This window comes from Pseudorasbora parva, chromosome 20, assembly GCF_024679245.1.
Source record: "Pseudorasbora parva isolate DD20220531a chromosome 20, ASM2467924v1, whole genome shotgun sequence".
In the NCBI taxonomy this organism is placed as follows: Eukaryota; Metazoa; Chordata; class Actinopteri; order Cypriniformes; family Gobionidae; genus Pseudorasbora; species Pseudorasbora parva.
Window position 1 is genome coordinate 25116843 of NC_090191.1, and position 24438 is coordinate 25141280.

General features: G+C 38.2%; 1 protein-coding gene across 3 annotated transcripts in view; it reads left to right on the forward strand.

Annotated features, from left to right (window-relative positions):
- The first annotated feature begins 22419 nt into the window (after window positions 1-22419).
- ppp1r12a (protein phosphatase 1, regulatory subunit 12A) overlaps window positions 22420-24438 on the forward strand; it is an 89285-nt gene continuing 87266 nt past the window's right edge. For all 3 annotated transcript variants that reach the window (XM_067428537.1, XM_067428539.1, XM_067428538.1), the window contains exon 1: window positions 22420-22755. In XM_067428537.1, coding sequence (XP_067284638.1) covers window positions 22519-22755 — 237 coding nt within the window. In that variant the 5' untranslated portion in view covers window positions 22420-22518. The remainder of the gene's footprint in view (window positions 22756-24438) is intronic.

A 24438-nucleotide genomic window follows, 5' to 3' on the forward strand; every position in this document is an offset into this window, starting at 1 on the left:
AAACTTACTGCAAATACTCACAACACAACCAAATACAGAAACACTCTGCAAATACTCACAACACAACCAAATACAGAAACACCCTGCAAATACTCACAACGCAACCAAATACAGAAACACTCTGCAAATACTCACAACGCAACCAAATACAGAAACACACTGCAAATACTCACAACACAACCAAATACAGAAACACTCTGCAAATACTCACAACACAACCAAATACAGAAACTTACTGCAAATACTCACAACGCAACCAAATACAGAAACACTCTGCAAATACTCACAACGCAACCAAATACAGAAACACGCTGCTAATACTCACAACCAAATACAGAAACACTCTGCAAATACTCACAACACAACCAAATACAGAAACACTCTGCAAATACTCACAACGCAACCAAATACAGAAAAACTCTGCAAATACTCACAACGCAACCAAATACAGAAACACTCTGCAAATACTCACAACGCAACCAAATACAGAAACACTCTGCAAATACTCACAACACAACCAAATACAGAAACACTCGGCAAATACTCACAACACATCCAAATACAGAAAAACTCTGCAAATACTCACAACACAACCAAATACAGAAACTTACTGCAAATACTCACAACACAACCAAATACAGAAACACTCTGCAAATACTCACAACACAACCAAATACAGAAACACCCTGCAAATACTCACAACACAACCAAATACAGAAACACTCTGCAAATACTCACAACACAACCAAATACAGAAACACTCTGCAAATACTCACAACGCAACCAAATACAGAAACACTCTGCAAATACTCACAGTGCAACCAAATACAGAAACACACTACAAAAATTTAAAGTGCAACCAAATACAGAAACACACTGCAAATACTCACAACACAACCAAATACAGAAACTTACTGCAAATACTCACAACGCAACCAAATACAGAAACACTCTGCAAATACTCACAACACAACCAAATACAGAAACACACTACAAAAACTTAGATTGCAACCAAATACAGAAACACACTGCAAATACTCAAAAAACAACCAAATACAGAAACACACTACAAAAACTTAAAGTGCAACCAAATACAGAAACACTCTGCAAATACTCACAACACAACCAAATACAGAAAAACTCTGCAAATACTAATAAATAAAAAAATAAAAAACCTGCTGCAAATATTCAAAACACATCCAAATACAGAAACTTACTGCAAATACTCACAACGCAACCAAATACAGAAACACTCTGCAAATACTCACAACACAACCAAATACAGAAACACACTGCAAATACTCACAACACAACCAAATACAGAAACACACTACAAAAACTTAAAGTGCAACCAAATACAGAAACACTCTGCAAATACTCACAATGCAACCAAATACAGAAACACACCACAAATACTCAAAACACAACCAAATACAGAAACACTCTGCAAATACTCACAATGGTATTCTGGTCTCTAGACATGGCTATTCTAGACATGGCTTCTTCAGTGTAAGCCTTTGAGATTTTTTCATCAGATTTATCATCCACCAGTATTCTGGTAACATTCATGTCCAAAGTGTCACAAATGTTGTGGGACGTTACATTTTGAAATGTAATACTTCTCCTAGAAGGGTTGAAAGATCCCTAACTCTGAAGTCCAGAGTATACTTCAGGTTAGATGCAAATGCTTAGTGTACAGTATGTATATTGTGTACACTCAAAAGCATCCTCTTTCAAAAGTATACACAGTTTGACAGTGTGCGAGAACCCGGCCCTTGACGCATCTTCGTCTAAACTTTTCACTCATCTTTGTCCAGTGTCTTTGCTATTTCTCTCCAGAAGTTATGACCATTAAAATAAATGTTTTGCTGTTCGAGAAATTGTAACTTACGCAAAAGACACTCAATGCATACAGTAGCATTTAAGTTAAAAAAAAAGTATACTCTGGGTTTAAGTATAAGAAATAATATGAGTGATGCTTCCCTATGAACAAAATGAACCATAGGCATGCACACAAATCGTAACACAGCACATTATGAACAACAGACTTACATCCAATAAATGATCACTACTGAGTTTATAGGTAAGCTTGGTTCCAGTGTACTAAAAGTGAGTGAATGCCAGCTCTAGAATGTGAAGGACAGGAACTCTGAGGTAAAATAAGGGAAGAAGAGTCTCTTCTATTTATATCTGCAGTTAGAGTAGGAGGGTAGTGCTGTTACAGAACCACACAGTAGAGTCTTGCACATGTTTCCTGTTTAAAACTGGGGGCATGTTACTGTAATTTATCTAATCTGTAATGTGGTTGTGAGTAAAATAACTAACCTACTAACCTAACCACAGAGAATGTCAGGCTTAGTGGACACACCCACAGACTGCCCATATTCTGATAACCCATGCATATTCCACTCAAAACTTTGTTTGTGTCATCAAATCTTCGAACAATTCTTTTTGAGTTCTGCCTGTATACTTATGACTTTGGGATGGACAGAAATTCAAAGCCTATACACATTTTCTACTGTCTTTTTTTCTGAATAATGATTTGCTAAATAATAATTCATAAAAAATAATGAATAAATAAAAAATTCAGCTCTCAAATTGAAATTTTTCTAGTGACTGGTCGCATGTACATTTTTTAGTTGGCCAAATTGAATTTCTGTGAATTAAATTGCAACAATTCACAGAAATTTAATTAGGCCAACAGAAAAATTTAGATTTTGGAAAATTAAATTTCAATTGGAGACCTTTTTTTTTTTTACTGTGTAAAAATAATAACAATGATAATAATATTTTTATTAATATATATATATATATATATATATATATATATATATATATATATATATATATATATATATATATATATATATATATTTGGGTGTGCGTGTGTGTGTGTGCGTGTGTTGTGTGTGTGTGTGTGTGTGTGTGTGTGTGTGTGTGTGTGTGTGTGTGTGTGTGTGTGTGTGTGTGTGTGTGTGTGTGTGTGTGTGTGTGTTGCTTCTCACGTAATGTTTAGATACTTTACTGGAAACAAATAAAAATAACAAAGTCAAATTGAAAACGTATTAAAGGAAGTGTATGTAAGATTGTGGCCAAAACCGGTACTGCAGGTGTATCCCCTCTCCCCCTCCCCCCTGACTCGATGTTGCCAGATAGGCTGCAGGATCAGCAGGAACGTTTGTAGCTGCAGTTGTGGTAACTAGAGCAGAGATGGCAACCCAGATGCCGAAGCACTACTGACTTCGTGATTGGTCGATAGGTGGAGGGCGGAGCTTCAGGCCAAAACACATGTCAACATCAACATCAGTTGAGGTCTGCACCAACAACTTTTAAATGACAATATCCTGGCCGGACTACTGTTGTCAGAGATATAAGTATTTGAAATTAACATGATTTCTTAGTGTCTAGTGACATATCAGGGCCATTTTATGATTAATTGAAATACATTTCTTACATACAGTTCCTTTAAGATTATTTTTGCAGCATAGCTAAGAAAGTCATAAGGTTACCAGGTTATAAACCAGGTAATTGTGAGCTGTTTAACTATTGTCACCAGTGATTTGTTACAGAGTATGACACCTGGTTTTAGGAAGGATTGGTTTCCTGCGTAGTGACCCAATGACCTCTGACTCTTCACCTCGCAGAGAGACCTTACTGTCAACCCCACTCCTTGAAGAGAGAATGACAACTTCATTGTTGCATTGTATATTTTCCGATTAGCAACATATGAGCTTTTTTGTGCAAAAAACGTTTTTACTTAAATACACACTGACCCTTGAGATAACGCTGACTGTAGCTTGAAAGAGCTTTTTACCAAACATCCATCAAAATGGCCGTTTCTCTTCCCGTGAGATAAGTAGGAACAATCAGAGGAGCTCAAGAGCTCTTCAGCGAGAGAGACTCTAAACACACTGCACTGGTGCCACTTATCATCCCAAGCCGATAACACAGGAATACACTAATGTGCAAAATGGCTATTGTTGATATCTGAGGCAATGTTAAGCAGAAGCTCATTAGATTTCACAAATTACTGCTGTCTTTGCCAGCACCGTTCGAGTGAATGCAGCAATGATTGCTAATGGAACGGATGATAGATGTGGCTGGTTCACATTTTGCCCACTGCACTCTCGAAGTGTTTGCGCAAGCCACGGTAACCATGGTAATGAGTGGGCACAAGTGCTTCCTCATCAGAAATGTGCAGAACTACATGTCAATGCTGTTAGCTGCATTCACAGACAAATTTAACCTCACTGAAGGGAAGCTTTGCAAAAACTAAAAAAAAGATATACTTTTTGAGAGACTTGTTTGAGCTTGCACAAGTCTATTACTTCTCTCCTTCACTATAAATAGCTCACATCTCAATGAAACAAGGTTATTCTATCCATGTCTATTTTAGGCTGTCACTTCTATTTCTGCGTCTTGTATGCCTTCTGGGTGCTCGAATCATACTTCATACACTGCATGAATGAATACACCTTAATGCAGCCTTGATTTCACACACAATTACGTTCTGGAGTTTGCATTAAAAAGATGAAAACACTTCAAACATTCTTCACACTTTTCTGTTTAGCATGAGAGAAAGGTATAGCTTTGGAATGACATGAGAGTGAGATTTTTTTTTTTTTTGGTGAATTATCCCTTTAAAATTAGTTAAACTAGTTATACCCTTTTAATAGCACAGACATTTAAAGGTAATTTTATGGCTCCTGAGTTCTGATGTTTGTTACTGTTAGCACTCGTATTAGCAAAAGAACACACATTAATGTTCAACGCAACCACATGCTTGCAATGTCATTCTGTAATCATACTTGTGTAGAATATAGGTGCCTCCCAATCTGCACACTTGCCCCCCAATCTGCACACAATCTGCGCAATGATTTTATGACATTTTGTAGTATAAATAGCGTAAGTAGTGTTCACACTAAAGATTCAGAGAAGGGTCTGTCTGCATCCTGCAGTACAACAAACCAGGCCCCTGGAAATTGCACCTACAACATTACGTCCCTCACAAAGAAACAAGCGAGGATGTCATTGACTAAAACAATCTTGGAGTAAATTATTATGTTTTATCTAGAAATGTTTGTATTATGTTGCTTTCAAATCTTATTAAGTATGAAATAGCAACTAGGAGTAAAACATAAAATAAATTATACTATCAAATGAACCTAACCCCCTCACACATTTCATAATTAAAATACTTTAAAAACGAATTACAAAAAACTAAAAGGATGACTATTGCGTCTGGGTGATATGCCAACTGTATGCCTTATCACACAGTGAAAAGGAGTGTCAACATTGTATAGGGGTACGACAGCTTAACACTGGTGCAGTACCCTTAAAAGGACATACTTGTACCTTTTGTACTTCTAAAAGGTGCGTATTAGTATAGAGTACAAATACATACCTTAAGGTACTACTAGAAACATATTTGTGATAAAAAAGGTATAAATATGTCCTTGCCATTGCCCCAATGACAAGCTTTTGTACCACTAATAGTAAAAATTTTACACCCTTTTTTCTGTGTGTAAGTGGTGATAGTGAAGCTTAAAAAGCGAGGAAAGTGAGGCAGAAGAAGTGCAGTATTAGTGATTTCAGATGGAGGACTGTTTCATAGGGGGCGTAATTATTAGGGGCGTGGTTTGTAGAACTGCGGGGTGCAGTCGGACATGATTGGGCTGCGTTCCACTCCACTTTTAGACATGCACTTGCGAACTGAAGTGGAGTGGGCGAGAGAACTTAATATGGACAGACCCTCGCTCCCTTGATTTTGACCCAAGGAGGAAGTGTACTTTATATGTACACTTCAGGCAGCTTTATATACCACAATGCAACACGATTGTGATGTCACCTTAGTCTGACAAGCCAGACCCACATCAAGATGTTGGGTCTGGGAACTCGCCGTTGGCTGGGCTCAATCCGAGGGGCGGGATAAACGGTTGTCTTTCAAACTCCCTCTGCACACAATTGGATAGCGCTACAACCAACCAGAGCAACGAAGGTGAAGCAGAGCTAGTTGACAGATTAAACTTTTGCCGTATCAGCAAAACTCAGAACACATATTGACCCTTGTTGAGAATGACTTCAGTGCCATTCTTTGTTCTTTTCTCAAAGAAAAGCTTAACTCCAAGTCTTCGAGAGTCACGGCCAAAGCCGATGCGAAAGACCGCCGTTTGCCAGCTTCTTTGTTTACAAGTAGCATGCAAGCGCAACTCTGCCGTCATTATGTTAAGCCCCGCCCACCGACTCTAAACACGATGTGATTGGCCTGACCAGAGTTTGGTTTTTACAGCTCAGAAGTCTATTGAGAGTTGCTAGACTGCACTCGTGGCAGATTTTTGTGCCGCTAGGGTGCGTCTAGATTTCTTAGCTAACGTCACCGCATATCGTGTTTAATTCCCACCACAAACAACTCTATGGTATTTGAATTATTAAAAAAAAAAAAATTAAAACACTATATACATATAAAATCTCGCATTAAACAATTTTGTAAAGAAAAAAATATATAATGAATCAACTGCATAGTGGATTCCATGTGATCAATGGCTTAGGTAGTTCTAGTCCAGCCTATTGCAAAGGTCCATGCAGTACCGGGCTGTCATGCAACATAAGCAATGACGCACATTTGAGTGAACGAGATGGAGGGAAGTTAGCGAGTGAAGGGCATAATAAAAACGACCTGGAACGCAGCATTGGAGATTCCAGGAAGAAAAAACATACTTCAAATTCATTTAATCAACCGAGAAAAATCATGCACTCAAATATCATAGCTTTCTTTACATAGCCAAAGGAGAAGGGCTATCAGACACCGATGCTGCTTGAACTTATAACCTTATAAAATGAATAGTAAATATAATAAAATAATAAAAGGTCATTGTGTAATTTGGGACACAACTTATATTTATGTTCTTAGATTGTAGCATAGCAGGCTTTGCTAACCTTTTTTGCAATTATAAATTCAGAGGCTGCTTCAGACGGAGGACATGCATCGCATTTCTTTCAAAGCACATGTGGAAAGTCTGCAAGCCAATTAAAGACTATTGAATGGCAATGTGTGTTTACTTAGTATTAAGAGGCTGTCATTAATTGTACTGTAGCTTTAAATGCTGCTAAGTGAAGAAAGCGACCCTATTTCTGGCCTGGGTTTAGACTCAGCTGTTGTCTGAGTGGGGATCAACACTTGATCACTCATTCACTCATGTTCTAGCCGTCCCTTGGCCTCTAAGGTCATTTTGGCAAGGGCCTAGCCAGTAAAATAAAAGTTAGCACTGATGGCTCCATGCAGATTAGTTGAATAGCATACGGTGGCACGTCTGGCTCCAAGCGAGACGAAAGACTGCAATGTTACCTTGTGCAATATGCTCTTATACCGAGTCGAGTTGGAAATGTTACTCGATCAACATTCTTGAACAAAAAACGAAATTCCTATTTACCAATGATATTTTAGTTGGCCTTAACACTCTTGGATCATGCAATAGGAATATCTGAGGAGGTCTTAGGGGTCTTTGTAACAGCTGTGGGTGGGTGATGGGTAGAACTGCCGGATCAGTCTGAATATTTCATATTTTGTAATTATGATTTTAGCAGCATCTATATGTGTTTTAGGTTATGTAAAGGCCTGTTCACACAAAGATATTCAGAGGGAAAATTTGATACCATAAACACTTTAATTTGAATGAATGACTGTTAATGTGTCCTTACAAACTAACTGACATAAACATTTGTATGCCGATTTAATGCAATTTATTTAGTATAATTTTTTTACTGCTCCGTTATAATCTCTTTTTTCATCATACTGTGAAGAAAATGACCAAACCAATAAGATTCTCGCTTTTAATCACATGCCCTGAGGCACTGCTGTTCTTCTTATTATTCGACATTATGGTCTGAAGTTGCATGCTTTTTGTGCTTAACATTTGTGTTAGTGTGAACAGGCTTTAACACATTTCTTTTCCAAGCCCAAAGGGTTAAAGGGTTTTAGGGAATTTTAACATGAATTATGAATTTCACGTGAGGGTGAAAGATTTCCTCGCACAGATTTCATAAGTGACTTCTGTGTGAGCTGTGCTTTGCACACCACTACAGTATTGTGCCCACAAAGTTCTTTGTAATTTTGCTAATGTGACCACAACTTTTTCAGAACAGGTACTAGGTTATTTTTAATTAAGAAACATATCCCAATCTAAAAGTGAGACAAATGTTAGATATTAGTTTCAAATATTATAACACAAACCCAGACTAAATCAAAATAACTTGAGGAACTTGAACCAAAAACGCACATAAACAAACGGACAGCTGAACGCACAGCTGTGATGTCGTAGCATGTGACATATTCAGATTAAGATGCTAATATTAGTGAGAAGCAGAACTTTCAGTAACTGAACAAAGCCTACATGTAATCCGCTGATTGATAAGTATGTACATGTCTATACATGCAACTGTGGATGACTAACACACTTTCCTAGGAAAGTCGTGGGCTAATGGTTAGAGAGTCAGACTGGCACCCCGAAGGTTATGGGTTTGCTTCTCATTATTGGAAGGAAATGACTGACCCCCAATCACCCGCAACAAAATGGCTGCCCACTGCTCAAGGGGTGTGTGTGTCCACTAACTAGGATGGGACAAATTCTGAGTATAGGTAATCATACTTAGCCTTCACATATCACTAAAACGTAACAGTACCCTCCCCTGTTAAGCCCCTGTATGGTTTTTTCAGTGGTTCTTTGGGGTGGTAAAGGTGCTATACAGCACCACTGCCGTACAAATAACCTTTCAACTCCGAACACATTTTCCCTTTTTAAGAATGACTTCAGTGCCGTTCTTTGTTCTTTTCTCAGAGAAAAGCTTAACTCCAAGCATTCCAGAGTCGCGGTCAAAACTGATTCGAAAGACCGCCATTCGCCAGTTTCTGTGTTTACTAGAAGCATGCAAACACAACTCGGCAGTCGTCATTATGGCCCCGCCCACCGACTCTATACATGATGTAATTGGCCCGGCAAGAGTTTTCCGTTTACAGCTCAGAAGGGTATTGAGAGTTGCTAGACGACACTCGCAATCAGATTAGATTTACTGCCGCTAGGGTGCGTCTAGATTAATGTAAAATAAAATGCAATATGGCACCTCTCATGGGTTCTACATAGCACCATTTGACAAAGGTGCTATAAAGCACCTTTAAAGATATGGTGCTATTTGGCACTAAAAGTTGTTCCCCTATGATTACAAGCCAAGAATCACTTTTAGTGCCAAATAGCACCAATTTTTTTTAGAGTGTACATGAAAGTACTTTAGTGGTTGACTTCATTTGTATGGGAGGAATTTTATGAAATATATGCAACAATATATGCAGAAGTGAACTTTGCACATTGTGTGTTAGCTCTACTCTTTTAGAAGAGCTAAGAATGTTTGGGTTAATTGGAAATGGAATGATTTTAATAAAACCATACATGTAGTTGGCTTCAAGAACGACATCATCGGCATCACATCGATATTGGACTGGAGGGTTAAAATGAGGCTTTGGGTCTACTGGCGGTGCTCTTACAACCCTGATAAGATCAAAGGCAGGTTATTTCCATCAGAGTGATAGTGGGACATTCTAGACCAGCTGGGAGTGTGATTCTGTCACAGAAACGATATAGGAACAAAGCATAATGGCAGGGGTGTCTGGGTTCATACATAAAATTGACATTACATGGAGATCAAAATTAGAGAGCAATTTAGAAATGTTAGATTTTTTTCAGAAATATTGTAGATAGTCATTGAATAGTTTGAAGGACGATTAGCTGTGGGTATACCATTGTTCTACCAGCATGATTTACAAAATACCAAGGTACTTCAACAAAAACCTTTATTTTGTCAAAAACACCGTGATCAAAATTAGAGAACAATAACCAATGCAGCACAAAAAAAAAACATTACATCTAAAATGTGATGCTTACAGCAGTCAAAAATTAGTGGAGGCCCTTGCTTTGAATGAGCTCAGCACATCTGCGGCCACAGGACATCACTAGATACTCACACTGCTCTGGTGTGATCTTGGTTACTCTTCTTCCAGTCTCTTCCACACTTCGGGAACTGTAGTGGGTTTCTTAGCCATAACTTTGTCGCCAATGATTTTACATACCCTGCGTCCCAATTCGCATACTATCCATGCTAAATAGTATTCGAAAATAGAATTAGTATGTCCCAAATCGTAGTATGTTGAAAAGAGTATTCCAAAGATTCCCGGATGGTTTACTATTTCCGGTCCGAATTCGTAGTATGAATCGATGGGCACTCTAACGGCTGATATTGCCCACAACCCATTGCGAGTTGGACGAGGATTCGATTAGAACTACAAATGCGGATAAAAAGCGTTAAAAAACTACAAACATGACGGATGTGCGAGTTCGACGGTTAAGTAGAGAAGTTTAGGTAAAGGGGGTTGAGTGACAATCTATCAATATTTAACCCGACAAAAATATATTTATTCAGTGTTGTCCACATTATATTTCACCTGCAGCAGCATTGTGAACTTTTTTAATGACACGTTTGGTCATTAACTTTTAAATGCATCATTATATTTAAACTGCAAACACATGAGGAGAGTCTCTGACCCACAAAGACCCACACATGGTAGATCAACGAGCAGCTACATTTCTCTCCGATACGGTAGGAGATTAAACTGAATGTGGTGGATTTGAACTGTGACGAATCTGACGATGATTGACAGGGCAGATAAACGGTGACGGGATGCACGTAACTAAACGACAGAGTCCGTTAAAGATGGCGAAGTAGTATGTCCCGAAACTTGCATACTTTTCTGCTACACACTCAAAAGTATATACCTTTCCTTCACAAAAAGAGTACATACTTTTAGGACGTAGTATAAGTAGGCGAATTGGGACGCAGCAATAGATTTTCAATGGGGTTTAGATCAGACTCTCGGCTAGCCATTTCATTATTTCAATGTTCTCACTTTCAAGGAACTGCTTTACCCGTTTTGCGGTGTGATTGTCTTGCATAAAAATTGCTGGCTGATTGGGAGATGCTGATTGGAACATGAAGGAACCACATGTTGCCGAAGGAGGTTCTGATAAACAGGTTCTGAGGTTCTGCCATGTAGCTGTATAATAGGCCAAACTCCTGCTGCAGAAGCATCCCCAAAACCATGCCACTTACTCCTCCATCTTTCACTGACTTCTTTGGGCACTTTGGGTTCAATCTTTCCCCAGTTAGATGCCGAACATAATGTTTCCCATCAAACACAAATAAATTAAACTTGCATTCATCACTAAAATGAACTTTGGACCAGTTCTCCTCTGTTCACACAACATGCTCCTCAGCAAAGGTTAGTCAAGCCTTTTGGTTCTTTCTGCTGATGAGAGGCTTGGTCACTGCAGAGTGAGCATTCAGTCTGAATTCTCTTAAATGACAAGACGCTGTATGGCGAGACAGATCCTTACTGTGTTCAGCTCTGAACTGGCGAGTAATTCCAGCTGCAGTGTTGAACCTATTCCACACTGAAAGTCTCCGCATTGTCCTGTCCTCTCGAGCATTGGTCTTGCGTACCTTTTTGGGTACTTGAATGAATTATGTCTTTTAATTCTTTGTAAAAATGTCTATGTAAAGCTTCAATATTCTAGAAATTACAGATTTGGAATGACCAACTTCTTTTGCAATAGCTGAAAGGGTCATCCCTTTGGCCTTCATCAACCTGGTGTCGTAGGGTTTCAGTCACCTTAGAGTGGCTTGCCATCTTACAAAGTCAGTGAAAATTGAAATGTTTGCTTCAAGTTAAATAGGGATTGCCAGATTATTACGGAAATTAGCACCAAGTGCCAGATTAACACCCAAAGCTTGAAGGTATCTGAAAGTGTTCTCTAATTTTGACCAGCGTTATTTTTCAATTGTCTTATTTAAGTTGTAAATATTTAACTTGTGAAATATGCTTTAAAAACTTCCCTACTGCTCCTGTTAGGATCATTTAAAAAAAGACTAAGCAGTGACCTTGAAATGTAGGAAATTGTATGTTGTTCTCTAATTTGGATCTCTACTGTATGGAAATTTACCTTACTAATACTACAGTATGTAACCATGGTTCAAAATGGGTTTTTGTAGTAAAAAGGAGGTTGCTAGGGCTTTTTTCAGGTGGCTGCTACGGCATTGCTGGATGGTTGTTAGAGCGCTCTAGGTTGCTGTTAACTTGTTGCTTTAGGGTGATCTGGGTGATGTGATTGCTAAGGCATTGCTGCATTTCTAGGTGGCTGCTAGGGGGATTTGTTGTGTGCTAGAGCATTCTGGGTGATTGCTAAGGAGTTTTAGATGGTTGCTGTGCATTGCTAGGTGGATGCTGGGGTTTTTGGACAGGTGCTAGCATTGCTATGCGGTTGTTCTGATTGGTTTGTATAGGTTAGAACAGTTTCTTTGATAACTGCACTGCATCCGAAATCACACTGTCTGAGTAGGTTCTACATTTGAATTCAAACTTACTTCACCATGGTTCAAAAAGTGCAATCTTTATAGTATGAATATGAGTGGTATGAATGAAATTTGTATGTACTAAATCCACTGTCATGACCTACCGTTGCATAATTTCACTGCCTACATAAAATCCCCACCTGTGACCTCATGACAGTAAAGTGTCAATCGAACATGCTCAGCTAAAGTAGTAGGTAATACACAAACTTTTTGCTTACTTTTTTTTCAAATACTATATAGTAGGAAAGTGGTCTCTATAGGGTCCCTTCTTCAGTGTAAATTTGAAGTAACAGCATGCAAGTTGTATGATTTGATGCGTCATTTGAACTTGTTGCTCAAATGGTGTGTGGTGAGTTATAGGTTGAAGTGTAATAAACTCTCAGAAAAAAAGGTACATTGCTGTCACTGGGGCGGTACCCTAAGGTACAAAAGTGAAAAGGTACATATTTGTACCTTACTCACCCCTAAATGGTCCATATTAGTACCTTAAAAGGTACATATCAGTACTTTAGGGGTGCGTATTAGTACCTTAAAGGTACATATTAGTACCTTTTTGGTTTTGTACCTTAGGGTACCGTGCTGTCACTGGGGCGGTACCCTAAGATACAAAAGTGAAAAGGTACATATTTGTACCTTACTCACCCCTAAATGGTACATATTAGTACCTTAAAAGGTACATATCAGTACTTTAGGGGTGTGTATTAGTACCTTAAAGGTACATATTAGTACCTTTTTGGTTTTGTACCTTAGGGTACTGCCCCAGTGACACAAATGTACCTTTTTCTCGTAAAAAGCCTTGGTACGTGCCCATGTGGATGCCACAACCCCAGAAACCTCTGCCACAATAAAGTTCATTTTATTAGGTTTTACAGTCAATCAGGAGGGCGACGTTTTTGAGAAAACTCCATTACACTCTAAATACACCATCAAACAATGTTTATCCTCGACAGAAACCGAGTGGCAGAGAGGTGAGTGGAGAACACAGCTGCGTGCTAAACAAAGAGCGATGAGACTGTCTTTCCCATGCGGTCAGGTTTTTAAAGCTGCGTTACTAGAAAGCTCAACACAACAATGGAAATACAGAGTGAGAATTACAGAGATTTCTATGTATTTAGCAAAGCCTGTATTCAATATCAAGAAGAAAGGCAATATATGAATACACTGCTGTTCCAAAGTTTGGGGTCATGCATCAAATTGATCAAAAGTCACAGTAAAGACTTTGTCAAATTTCAAACAAATGCTGTTGTTTTAAACTTTAAACTATGTATTGTGGTTTCCACAAAAAGATTAAGCCGTTTTAAACTGTTTTCAACATTGATGGTAATAATAAGTAACGTTTCTTGAGCAGCAAATCATCATATAAGAATGATTTCTGAAGGATCAGGTGACGCTGAAGACTGGAGTAATGACGCTGAAAATTCAGGTTTGCCATCAGGAATAATTTGCTTTTAAAACATAATACAATAGAAAACATTTATTTTAGATTATAATAACATTTCACAGTATTACTGTTAACTGGATTTTTGATCAAATAAATGCAGTTTGGCAAAAGAAACAAAAAATCTTACTGATCCCAACTTTTGTATAATTAAGACAAATATAACTGCAAAAGAATTTGCCGTCAAACAACATGTTTTTATAAATACACCAATGTGGAAAAAGTGGAATTACTGTATATAAGAAGTTTAAACATGATTTTCAAGTCTGGAAATTAATTAAATCTTCCAAGACATGGAAAAAGCATTACATTTTATTTTATTTTCTTCATTTTTATGTATCATGCTCTGTCCTAGAAAATTTAATCAATGTGTTACATAGTGAAGAGTTAAAATAGAGCATCTTATTTATCATGCCCGACCAATTAAAAACCATGACATGTGGCTAAACTCTGCCCATTTTAGGATTTACATTTTCAGGCTAATCAAGTTTTCATGTAATGTAAATATGTTTTCGAATCTGATTCTCAATTTTGTAACTGTTTTCACAAGTTTTAAATTCATTTTAATTTCCTGAACTGCATCTTGAACAACCTTCCTAATATTCTGTTGGCCCTTTTGCTGCCAAAAGAGCCCTGACCCGTCGAGGCATAGACTCCACTATAGAAGGTGTGCAGTGGTATCTGGGACAAAGATGTTAGCAACATATCCTTTAAGTCCTATAAGTTGCAAGGTGGAGCCTCCATGGATCGGACTTGTTTGTTCAGCTCATCCTACAGATGGTCGATTAGATTGAGATCTGGGGAATCAACCCTTCAAACTTGTTGTTGTTTTCCTCAAACCATTACTGAAACATTTTTGCTTTGTGGCAAGGGCACATTATCCTGCTGAAAGAGGCCACAGCCACCAAGGAATACCGTTTCCATGAAAGGGTCTACATGGTCTGCAACAATGCTTAGGTAGGTGCTACGTGTCAAAGTAACATCCACAGGTATGGCAGGACCCAAGGTTTCCCAGCAGAACATTGGCCAAAGCATTGCACTGCCTCTGCCGGCTTACCTTCTTCTCATAGTGCATCCTGGTGCCATGTGTTCCCCAGGTAAGCAATGCACACACACCCTGCCATCCACGTAATGTAAAAGAAAACATGATTCATCAGACCAGGCCATCTTCTTCAATTGCTCCATGTGTGTGGTCCAGTTTTGATGCTCACAGGCCCACTGCTAGCACTTGTGCTGCTAAACAGCCCCATACGCAACAAACTGGGATGCACTGTGTATTCTGACACCTTTCTAACCAGCTATAACTTCTTGAGCAGTTTGAGCCACAGTAGCGCGTCTGTTTGATCGGCTCCCCACATGCATCAATGAGGTTTGGCCGCCCATTACCTTGTCGTCATTTCACCTCTGTCACTTCCTTGGACCACTTTTGATAGATACTGACCACTGCAGACCAGGAACACCCCACAAGAGCTGCAGTGGCCCTTGTCAAACTCGCTCAAATGCTTACGCTTGCCCATCTTTCAACCATCTAACACATCAACTTTGTGGACAAAATGTTCACTTGCTGCCTAATATATCCCACCGACTAACAGGTGCTGGGATGAAGAGATAATCAGTTATTCACTTCACGTTTTCACTTAAACTTCATTGAATATTTGCTTCTATCCAATCAAATCACACAATAAAAAGCAAAACCGACCAGTGCGATTTTCAAAAATGAAATTAATGTCATTAATGATTCACTCTTATGTCGTCTCACACCCGTAATAGCTCCGTTCATCTTCAGAACACAGTTTAAGATATTTTATATTTAGTCCGACAGCGTATCTAAGTGTATGCACACTATACTGTTTCTGTTTCACTATTCTGTTTCTGTTCACCATCAGCTCTGTTTCTGTTCTGTTTTTTGTGTTGGTTGATTGTTTGTAGTATTCTATATTTTTACATGTTCTTCATTTTTTGTTATTTTTTTCCCCCTTTGTTGTACTTTGAGATTCTTCGGAATGAAAAGTGCATTATAAATAAAATCTATTATTATTATTATTATTATTATTATACTGTCCATGTCCAGAAAGGGAATACAAACATCCTCAAAGTAGTCCATATGTGACATCAGTTAGTTCATTAGAATCTCTTGAAGCATCGAAAATACATTTTGGTCCAAAAATAACAAAAAATACAACTTTATTCAGCATCGTCTTCTCTTCCGCGTTTGTTTTCAAACCTCAAATAAAGATTCAAACGGTTATGAATCAGCGTATTGATTCATGATTCGGATCACGTGTCAAATTACCAAACTGCTGATATCACATTGGCGATCCTAATCATGAATCAATACGCTGATTCACGACCGTTTGAATCTTTATTTGTTATTTAATTGTTATTTTTGGACCAAAATGTATTTCCGATGCTTCAAGAGATTCTAATGAACTAACTGATGTCACATATGGACTACTTTGATGATGTTTTTATTCCCTTTCTGGACATGGACAGTATAGTGTGCATACACTTAGATACGCTGTCGGACTAAATATAAAATATCTTAAACTGTGTTCTGAAGATGAACGGAGTTATTACGGGTGTGGAACGACATTAGGGTGAGTCATTAATGACATCAATTTCATTTTTGGGTGAACTAACCCTTTAAGCCATGTAAATTTGTTGATCATGTTTGCATTATAGTGTTTAACTTGAATGGCTTACTTTGCTGGTCTATGTTGTCTTTTTTGACTCATTTTGTGAGTCAACACACCTGTAAACAATCAAATCCAGTACACAGACAGTGTTTGTACTGTTCTAGCCACACTTCAGACCAACTCCCAGATACTGCTGATTAATAGGCCAGTTACGTAAATACAGTCCACAAATTTGTAAGGTGATACACCCAAACAGTGCATGGGGAGAGGGATGGGGAGATGCAGTTGGGTCATATGACAGTCAATATGACCAATGTTAAACAAATGGTAGAGCTTTTGTGGTTAAGGAGACTTACCTCGTATGTTTTAAGGAAAAATTCCAAAGTTAGACAAGTTTAGTTTAATCTACAGCATTTGTGGCATAACGTTGACTCCTATTTGAAAATGAATGCTGCATTCATGTGGTTAATGTAATTTTGAGATGAGCTGTTCACGTCCTAGGACTCATGAATTAAGAATTATGCACTTCTATGGCAACATTATCAGTACCAAATGAAGTGGTCAGGTGGTACAGCGGTCACGTGGTACAAGTAGGAGCTCTCAGAAAATTCCCAGTTTGCAAGTTGTATTTAAGTGTGCTATGGACGTGAACACTTTTTAAACGTTAAACTATTGTAATTACATCATTAATTAAAAATGTGGATTTCAGTGAGGCCTTTGTTTCCTTGATATAACCACAAGAATGCGTGTTAACTTGGTTTTAGTGTAGAAAATGCACTACAGTGATTTGCAATTGTATTTTTGTCTTGTTTCTAGTCAAAACTTCTAAAAAATATTACATTAAGAAACAAGTAAAAATTATTGTCTTGGAATAAAATAATCTGCCAGTGGAGTAAACAAAATAATCTTGTTTAAAGATTATTTAAAAGCAAATTATTTTAAGCAAAGACTCTCTTAATTTTTAGTTATTTTCCCCCCAAAACAAGACAATTACTTTTGCTGGTCTAGTAAATACTATCTATATCTTCTTTTAATTTTTTTAGATGTTTGGACTACAAACAAGACAAACATACTAAGTAAGAAAAGCATTTTTTTTCCAGTGCAACATTGTAAATGATTGTTAAACAGCTGTATAGCTCAAATAAGACACCCATTTAACTGAAGAATTCATGTAAATGCTTTTTAAAAATTGTTAGCTTCACATTTCTGTTTGTAAATGCTTCAAACTGTCCCCATTCAACTTCCACTGTTAGTGCTGCAAACATACCCTTGATTTATTTATTTATTTTTAAAGTTGCATGTAACTGAAGTTTTTAATTCCCTATTGTGACGTATATTATAGTGAAACAGCTTCTAGAACAATAAATAATGTTGGTCCGGGCTTGATTTTGTCCATGGGGAATTGAGAGCCAGATCTCATGAAAATGCGTAAGAGCGTGCAATCTCAATGTATACGCCAAAATGAGTTTTGCCGTGCATATGGTACGCATTTTTTCGCATGCATATGATACGCACTTTATGGCGTATTATACGTACAAACCCCCACCCCCACCCCACCACCCTAATCCTACCCAAGAGCGTCATATGGACGCCATAAAGTGCGTATCATATGCATGCGAAAAACAGCGTAGCATTTGCCGTATCCATTCCAGGAGATTTCACACTCGAACTATTGATACGCATTAACATGAGATCGTGTTGGGAATTGATTGGATTGTTGTAGATTGCTATTGGTCGACCTCATGTGAGTGACAGGTTGTCCCACCCTAAACACGTCAGCAAGAGAAGAGATGATGCTGCAAGAGGGAGTGGGAGTTATTTTGATTAAAGTTTACGAGGGCATGACAAAAAAACTGTATGCATAAAAAATGTATAATTAATACTGCATTTGTGATTTCATGGTGACTTTAAAGGTGCACTATGCAACTTTCCGTCCACTGGAGGGCGCCTATTCAAAACAAAGGTGTAGTTTGATGACGCCAAGTGTGAGCGCAGTATCTTGGGACATGTGGTCTTCACCTCACAGCCGGTGAAAAATAGGACTCGGGCAGAAATCATGTTCGTGAATGCAGTTATTAACGTTACTGTAGTGTAAAGCAGAGCAGGACCGAGTGTTGTGGAGCTGAGCACGGCCGCTGGAGCGATTGTTACACAAACACACGGCTCGCGAGTACCGGGACTTTTATTATGACGGGACACAGTCGCCAGGCTCGCACACTTCCGCTTTTTCCGGTGATAATTATAAGGTAAAGCAGCTCTGTTTATCATATTAGATACATTTAAGTGTGTTTAAAATGATGTTAGGACGTTACTCTGTGTGTTCGCTTGGCGCTGCTGTGACAGTTGTTCACACTGCTAAGAGAAAAGCGCTTCTGCAGAATAAAACCGAGGGTAACGCAGATATGACGCCATTGATAGGCGACTCGCTCAAGCGCTATGCTGAAACGTCCCGGGTCATTGGTTAAAATAGCAATTTTCTCACAATTTCCAAATAGTTGGAAACATTTGGGATATTGTAAGTACTCAACTGAACAAAATATGTAACACTGGCCTAGTGGTTTTTGGATATTTTACTGCAAAAATACTACATAGTGCACCTTTAAAAGAAAAGGATGGATGGTTTGAAATAATTTTTTGTGGCAATAAACATTCTACCATAAATTCTGCTGATTGACATTCATTGCTCCTGCAGTATTCCATTAAATCTTGCCTCATGTATCAGAATGGTTGGGATGGAGAACATTGGCGTGTGGTAACTGCAGATGGATATCACAGTTGAGTTCTCCACCTGCTCAACTACAGAGGCCAATTCCTCTCATTGTGTGGTTCAAATAAGCCAGATTGGCCTTTTGATCGACAGTTTACTGGAAACAATGAGACATTTTGTTGTATAATGAGGAACTTTGCTTTGGCTGCATCAATAAGTTGTGTGTAATGATCTAATAACTAAAAAACGTGAGCCTTTTTATGAGTAATAAATGTGTTTAAATTTCATATGGGAAAGAATATTGTATTATGGATTATTTATGTAACATTCAAATTATTGACATTACAGGCATGATTCCTCATGGTTCTCGAAAAGCCAGTTGATTTTGGTGCACCAGTAAATCTAATGGACCTGACGTATCCAGCGCCCAGTGAGAGTGTATCTTGGCACCGGTTTCTGGCCCAGATATGATTTTCTAATCAACTATAAAGATCAACACACACACACACACACACACACACACACACACACACACACACACACACACACACACACACACACACACACACACACACACACACACACACACACACACACACACACACACACACACACACACACGCACACACACAGAGAGAGATTTGCCAGCAGCTGATTCATGCACTGATTGCGCTGAAATCCATTAAAGTAAGACTCCTGTCTTGAAAAGTCCACATGGGATGAAATATGATTTTGAACATCTCAAAGAACATCCCTTGCTTAGTTTTACCAGCCTTGCTGTTTATATATTTAGCATTATAAATTTCGGCCAGAAACAAAAAGTGCCATATGGGTGCTTTACATTACTATTTTATCTTTTTTTCCTCAAATCCTCATTCTCTTGCAATTAACATATAGAAGTGTGAATTACAATTAGACATTATGTCTAATCAGTGTGTAATGATCCAAGTCACAAGGTTTACGCTCGTCTCTTCATTTTCTGAATCCGTGATGACGTACACACCTGGATCGTGTCCAGCTAAAATTAGTTGGGCAATTACATTGACACTTACTGCACTTCAAGTCATAAACCTCATCATGATGATTATAGTTAGTAAGAGAGATGGCAAACATCTGAACCAGCTACCTGCTCAAACCACACATACATGGGCCTGTGCCAACAATAACGCACCACAGTGCCAAAAGAAAAATAACACTCTTTACCGGCCCGGTGGAGCGGGACCACCCCAGTCAAAAGGTTCCTGTCAACTCAATTATCCAAGCCTTCCAAGGGTAAAACGCACTTTTAAAGTAGTCAGTTTATGTTTCATTTTTCTTATCACAAAGTCACTTTTTCAAAAGCGATGGATAAATAATCTATAAAAGGAAGTAAAAAGGATGGTCATTTGAGTCCAGCACATTACATATAAGTTAGCAGGTTTGATGTTGCTTATGGCCTTTGTACCGGTACTTTTACAGTTCACTCTAAAGTGTTCACTTTTTTGCCATCTCTTTACTGTTCACAAACAATATGTGCTCAAAAATCAATGAAAATAACCTCATACATGATATACTGATTATTTTTTGGAAAACAGCAATTTCAGTTTTATTACCATTTCTGTTTTACAAAGTGCTTTAGAAACAGATTTATGCAGTATAATCAAATAAACAAGTCAATAAAACCATAAAATGCAATAGAAGGAAGCAACTTAAATAAATTGGAAAATATATTTTTGCTTACAAGTTATGTTAAACTACGTATTATAACATACAACATACCTGTATAACATACTTATGTTATATGATAAACAACTATTGCTTGATTAATATTTATTATTGTCTGAACAAAAACAGGATATTACCATGAACACACATGGCAGTACCATAGTATTTTGGACATATGAACATTTCATAGTGTTCTTTTACTGTAAATACCGTGGAGTACAGCCAAGTAGTACATTCATATAATATGTATTCACCTTATTAAAGTACAGTGGTGCAGTGGTACCATCACTTTACCATGGTAAAGTGGTGCAGTGGTACCATCACTTTACCATGGTACCACTGCAGTACGTTTTTTATTTTTTGTTAAGCCAAATATAGTTATGTAATTAGTTCCTCTGAATAAGCATGTGTAAACATTATTGCTAAGCATCTTAGAACTATGGGATGGGAATATGTTCACATTGGTCATTGTAACACTTCATTTGCCATTGCTGTGTATTTCTGCTCTAATTTCCTGAGTCTATAAAATATGTTATATACATTACAGTTAAAATGAATGGAAAAGCTACACACTTATAGCAATGGAGATGCGTTTCCATTTCTTAAAAGGTGTGAGTTGATGAGCAGACATATTTGGGTACATTTCACTTGCATATACTATTATAAAACGGACTGTTATTATGTAATTGTACAAACTGAGACGACTAAGCGCTTACTTAGGTGAAGTAAATTGTATTGTCTGTATATGAAGACATTATTGACAAAGAGTAAACATTGTGTGTAAGTGTTATTATTATTTTCCATTTCTGTTTAATATTTATTTTTCTTAATGTACGCAAATGAACATAAACGACAATAAACAACATTTTGCACTTGTACATTCTGCAAAATTGTTAATTATTAACTATTAGCCTAATTGTCTACAAAATGAAGTGAAAGACTGCTAGCATTCATATTTTTTTAAATTGCTTATCAGTTTAACAATATGGTCTGTGTTTTTATTTTACATATCTGCTGCTCTTATAGTTGTTTTATTTATTTTTAATGATATGAGGTGAAACTATTGTCAACGTTGTGAAATTGTTTTTCAAATTTGTTTATATTAAGATCATATTTAAAAATATTATTACATAGGCCTACTCTACTAGCCTTTTACTCTAATTAAGCTTTTATTATAGTATAACATATTAATATAAGATATATAATATATATTTTATCACATACTTGCCTTTTTGCTTGCATGTAAAGTGTATTTTTATTTTATTATGATTGTTATTATTATTTTTATTCAATAATATCTGCTTTTCCCGTGTTCTGTCAGCTCTAAACATCTTTGCAATGCACAGACAACTTCTGAGCTTTTTTTTCTTTACTCTCTACATTAAGATGACGTTATGCTGCAGATCCGGGGCTGACGCCGCTTGCTCTCGCGATATGTCGGCGTAACCAGGTTTTTGAGCCTTACCCCCCCTCCCCTCCAGTGTCGTCCCCTCCCACGCCCCAGCGCGCTGTGTTGGGATAGTGGCAGTATAAAGTATATCTTCCATCGGAGACAGATAAGAAGCGCCAGGCTAGAGGGGATGAAGATGGCGGACGCCAAGCAGAAAAGGAACGAACAGTTGAAGCGCTGGATAGGCTCAGAGACGGACCTTGAGCCGCCCGTCCTGAAGAAGAAGAAGACGAAGGTGAAGTTCGACGATGGCGCCGTGTTTCTGGCCGCCTGCTCGAGCGGCGATACGGAGGAGGTGCTGCGAATGCTCGACCGCGGCGCGGACATCAACTACGCCAATGTAGATGGACTCACCGCTCTGCACCAGGTAAGAAAGGCGGCTGTTGTGCACAGATCCCTGTATGAGGATGGCTTGCTTTCTGGCAGTGTTTACTCAGCCCAACACCACCAGCACCACCATCATCATCATCACGATTTTCGTCGGGCCGTTCTGCGAAACCACGTAGCCGCTGAAGCTAATTAGACTGTGATCGAAACATATATGGGCCTTTTATGTGTACTATGCTGCATAGATGATCCCGGTATAATCGTATTTGTGTGTAAATGAGTGTGTGAAGGCAGGAAGAGGACTGTCTGAGTGATTGTTGGGTGTGTGTATGTGTGTTAGCTGTTGGTTAGCCTATTAGCCGCTCAGCTCATAGATCAGTGCCAGTAGATCTACAGCACAATAACACTTGAATCTAGTTATAAAAGCACTGGGTGAATGTGTATAGGGTTTATTCTATATAGATATACTGATCCGACCGGTGAATGTGTTTTGATGCGTTAGTCCCCATTGAATTGACTGCGAAAGTGCATAGCAACCAGTTAGCACTGCCTGTACATTTGGAAAGAGGCTTTCCTGTTGACACGTATGTTGCGTTAGAGATTATTGACCGAAAATGTGGCATTTATGGAGAAAGACTGTCAACAATGCGATTATCGGTGCGGGAGGTTGAATGATATAAGATATGACTGCAAGGGAGCGCTAAAACAGTAAAAATATAGCGGGTTAAAACGATTAATTCGCTTAGAAAATTAAATACTGCTGTAATTGACTCATGTCCTTCCAAACCCAAACGGCTTTCTTACTTCTGTGAGACAAAAGATGATTTTTGGCTGAATGACAGCTCCAGTCCCCATTCACCTTTTATCATGAGTGCCGACTTGTGCTGTCAGTTCTTAAAATTCTTCTTAACCTTTAGGTTTGCCTTCCACGTTCGAAGGAAAGTCAGAAAGTTTCAAAACATGATGAAATTGAGTAAATGATGACAGATTTTTTGGTTTAGTTTTGTTTAGTGAACTGCCTCTTTAAGACGTAGTTTCCTTGGCTTGACTGTAAACATCCGTGAAAGATGTCACTTTAGTTTAGTTTTTCCATTTACAACTGTTTAACACTCTAATGTTTTTTGTTGTGGCACAGAATCATTTGTAGCAAAGAAAAATGTGCGCTTGGACACAAAGGTAATTTATGTCAGTTTACCAATATAATTAGTTTAGGGAAATTAGGATAATATAAAAGACCTTTTGTGCCATATTTGATACACCAGGTAATTCAGGGGTGATTCGAAGTAGCTTTGTAGTAGTAGTTTTTATATTTCAACTGAAGGTTCTAGGTGTCACAGATAAATAAGTCTAGGTGTCTTGCATTTTGAGCAGGAAAAGGTGGTATTTGATGGTGTAAACTGTAAACCCTGCAATGCCCTGCAATGAGTCTTCAGGGTTTGATGTGGCTGTTAGTGATGGCAGGAGGTTGTCTGTACAGGCTCATGCGTTTAAAAGCACTTGCCTTTTTTTGGGCCGGTGTTCAGACGGGGAGGAAAGAATTTGGATTTAGCTCTTGAGACCTGACCGTGACGGAGTGGAGAGGCTCCTTCCTCTATTGGGTCTGCTGTGTGAATGTATGTAGACGTGTGAGGTAGCGGAGAATTTGAGCATGTGACCAGCAGGCAGTGAGTTCATAGCGAATGGTATTTGTTTTTAAACACGCTGATCTCGCTATTAAAGACGC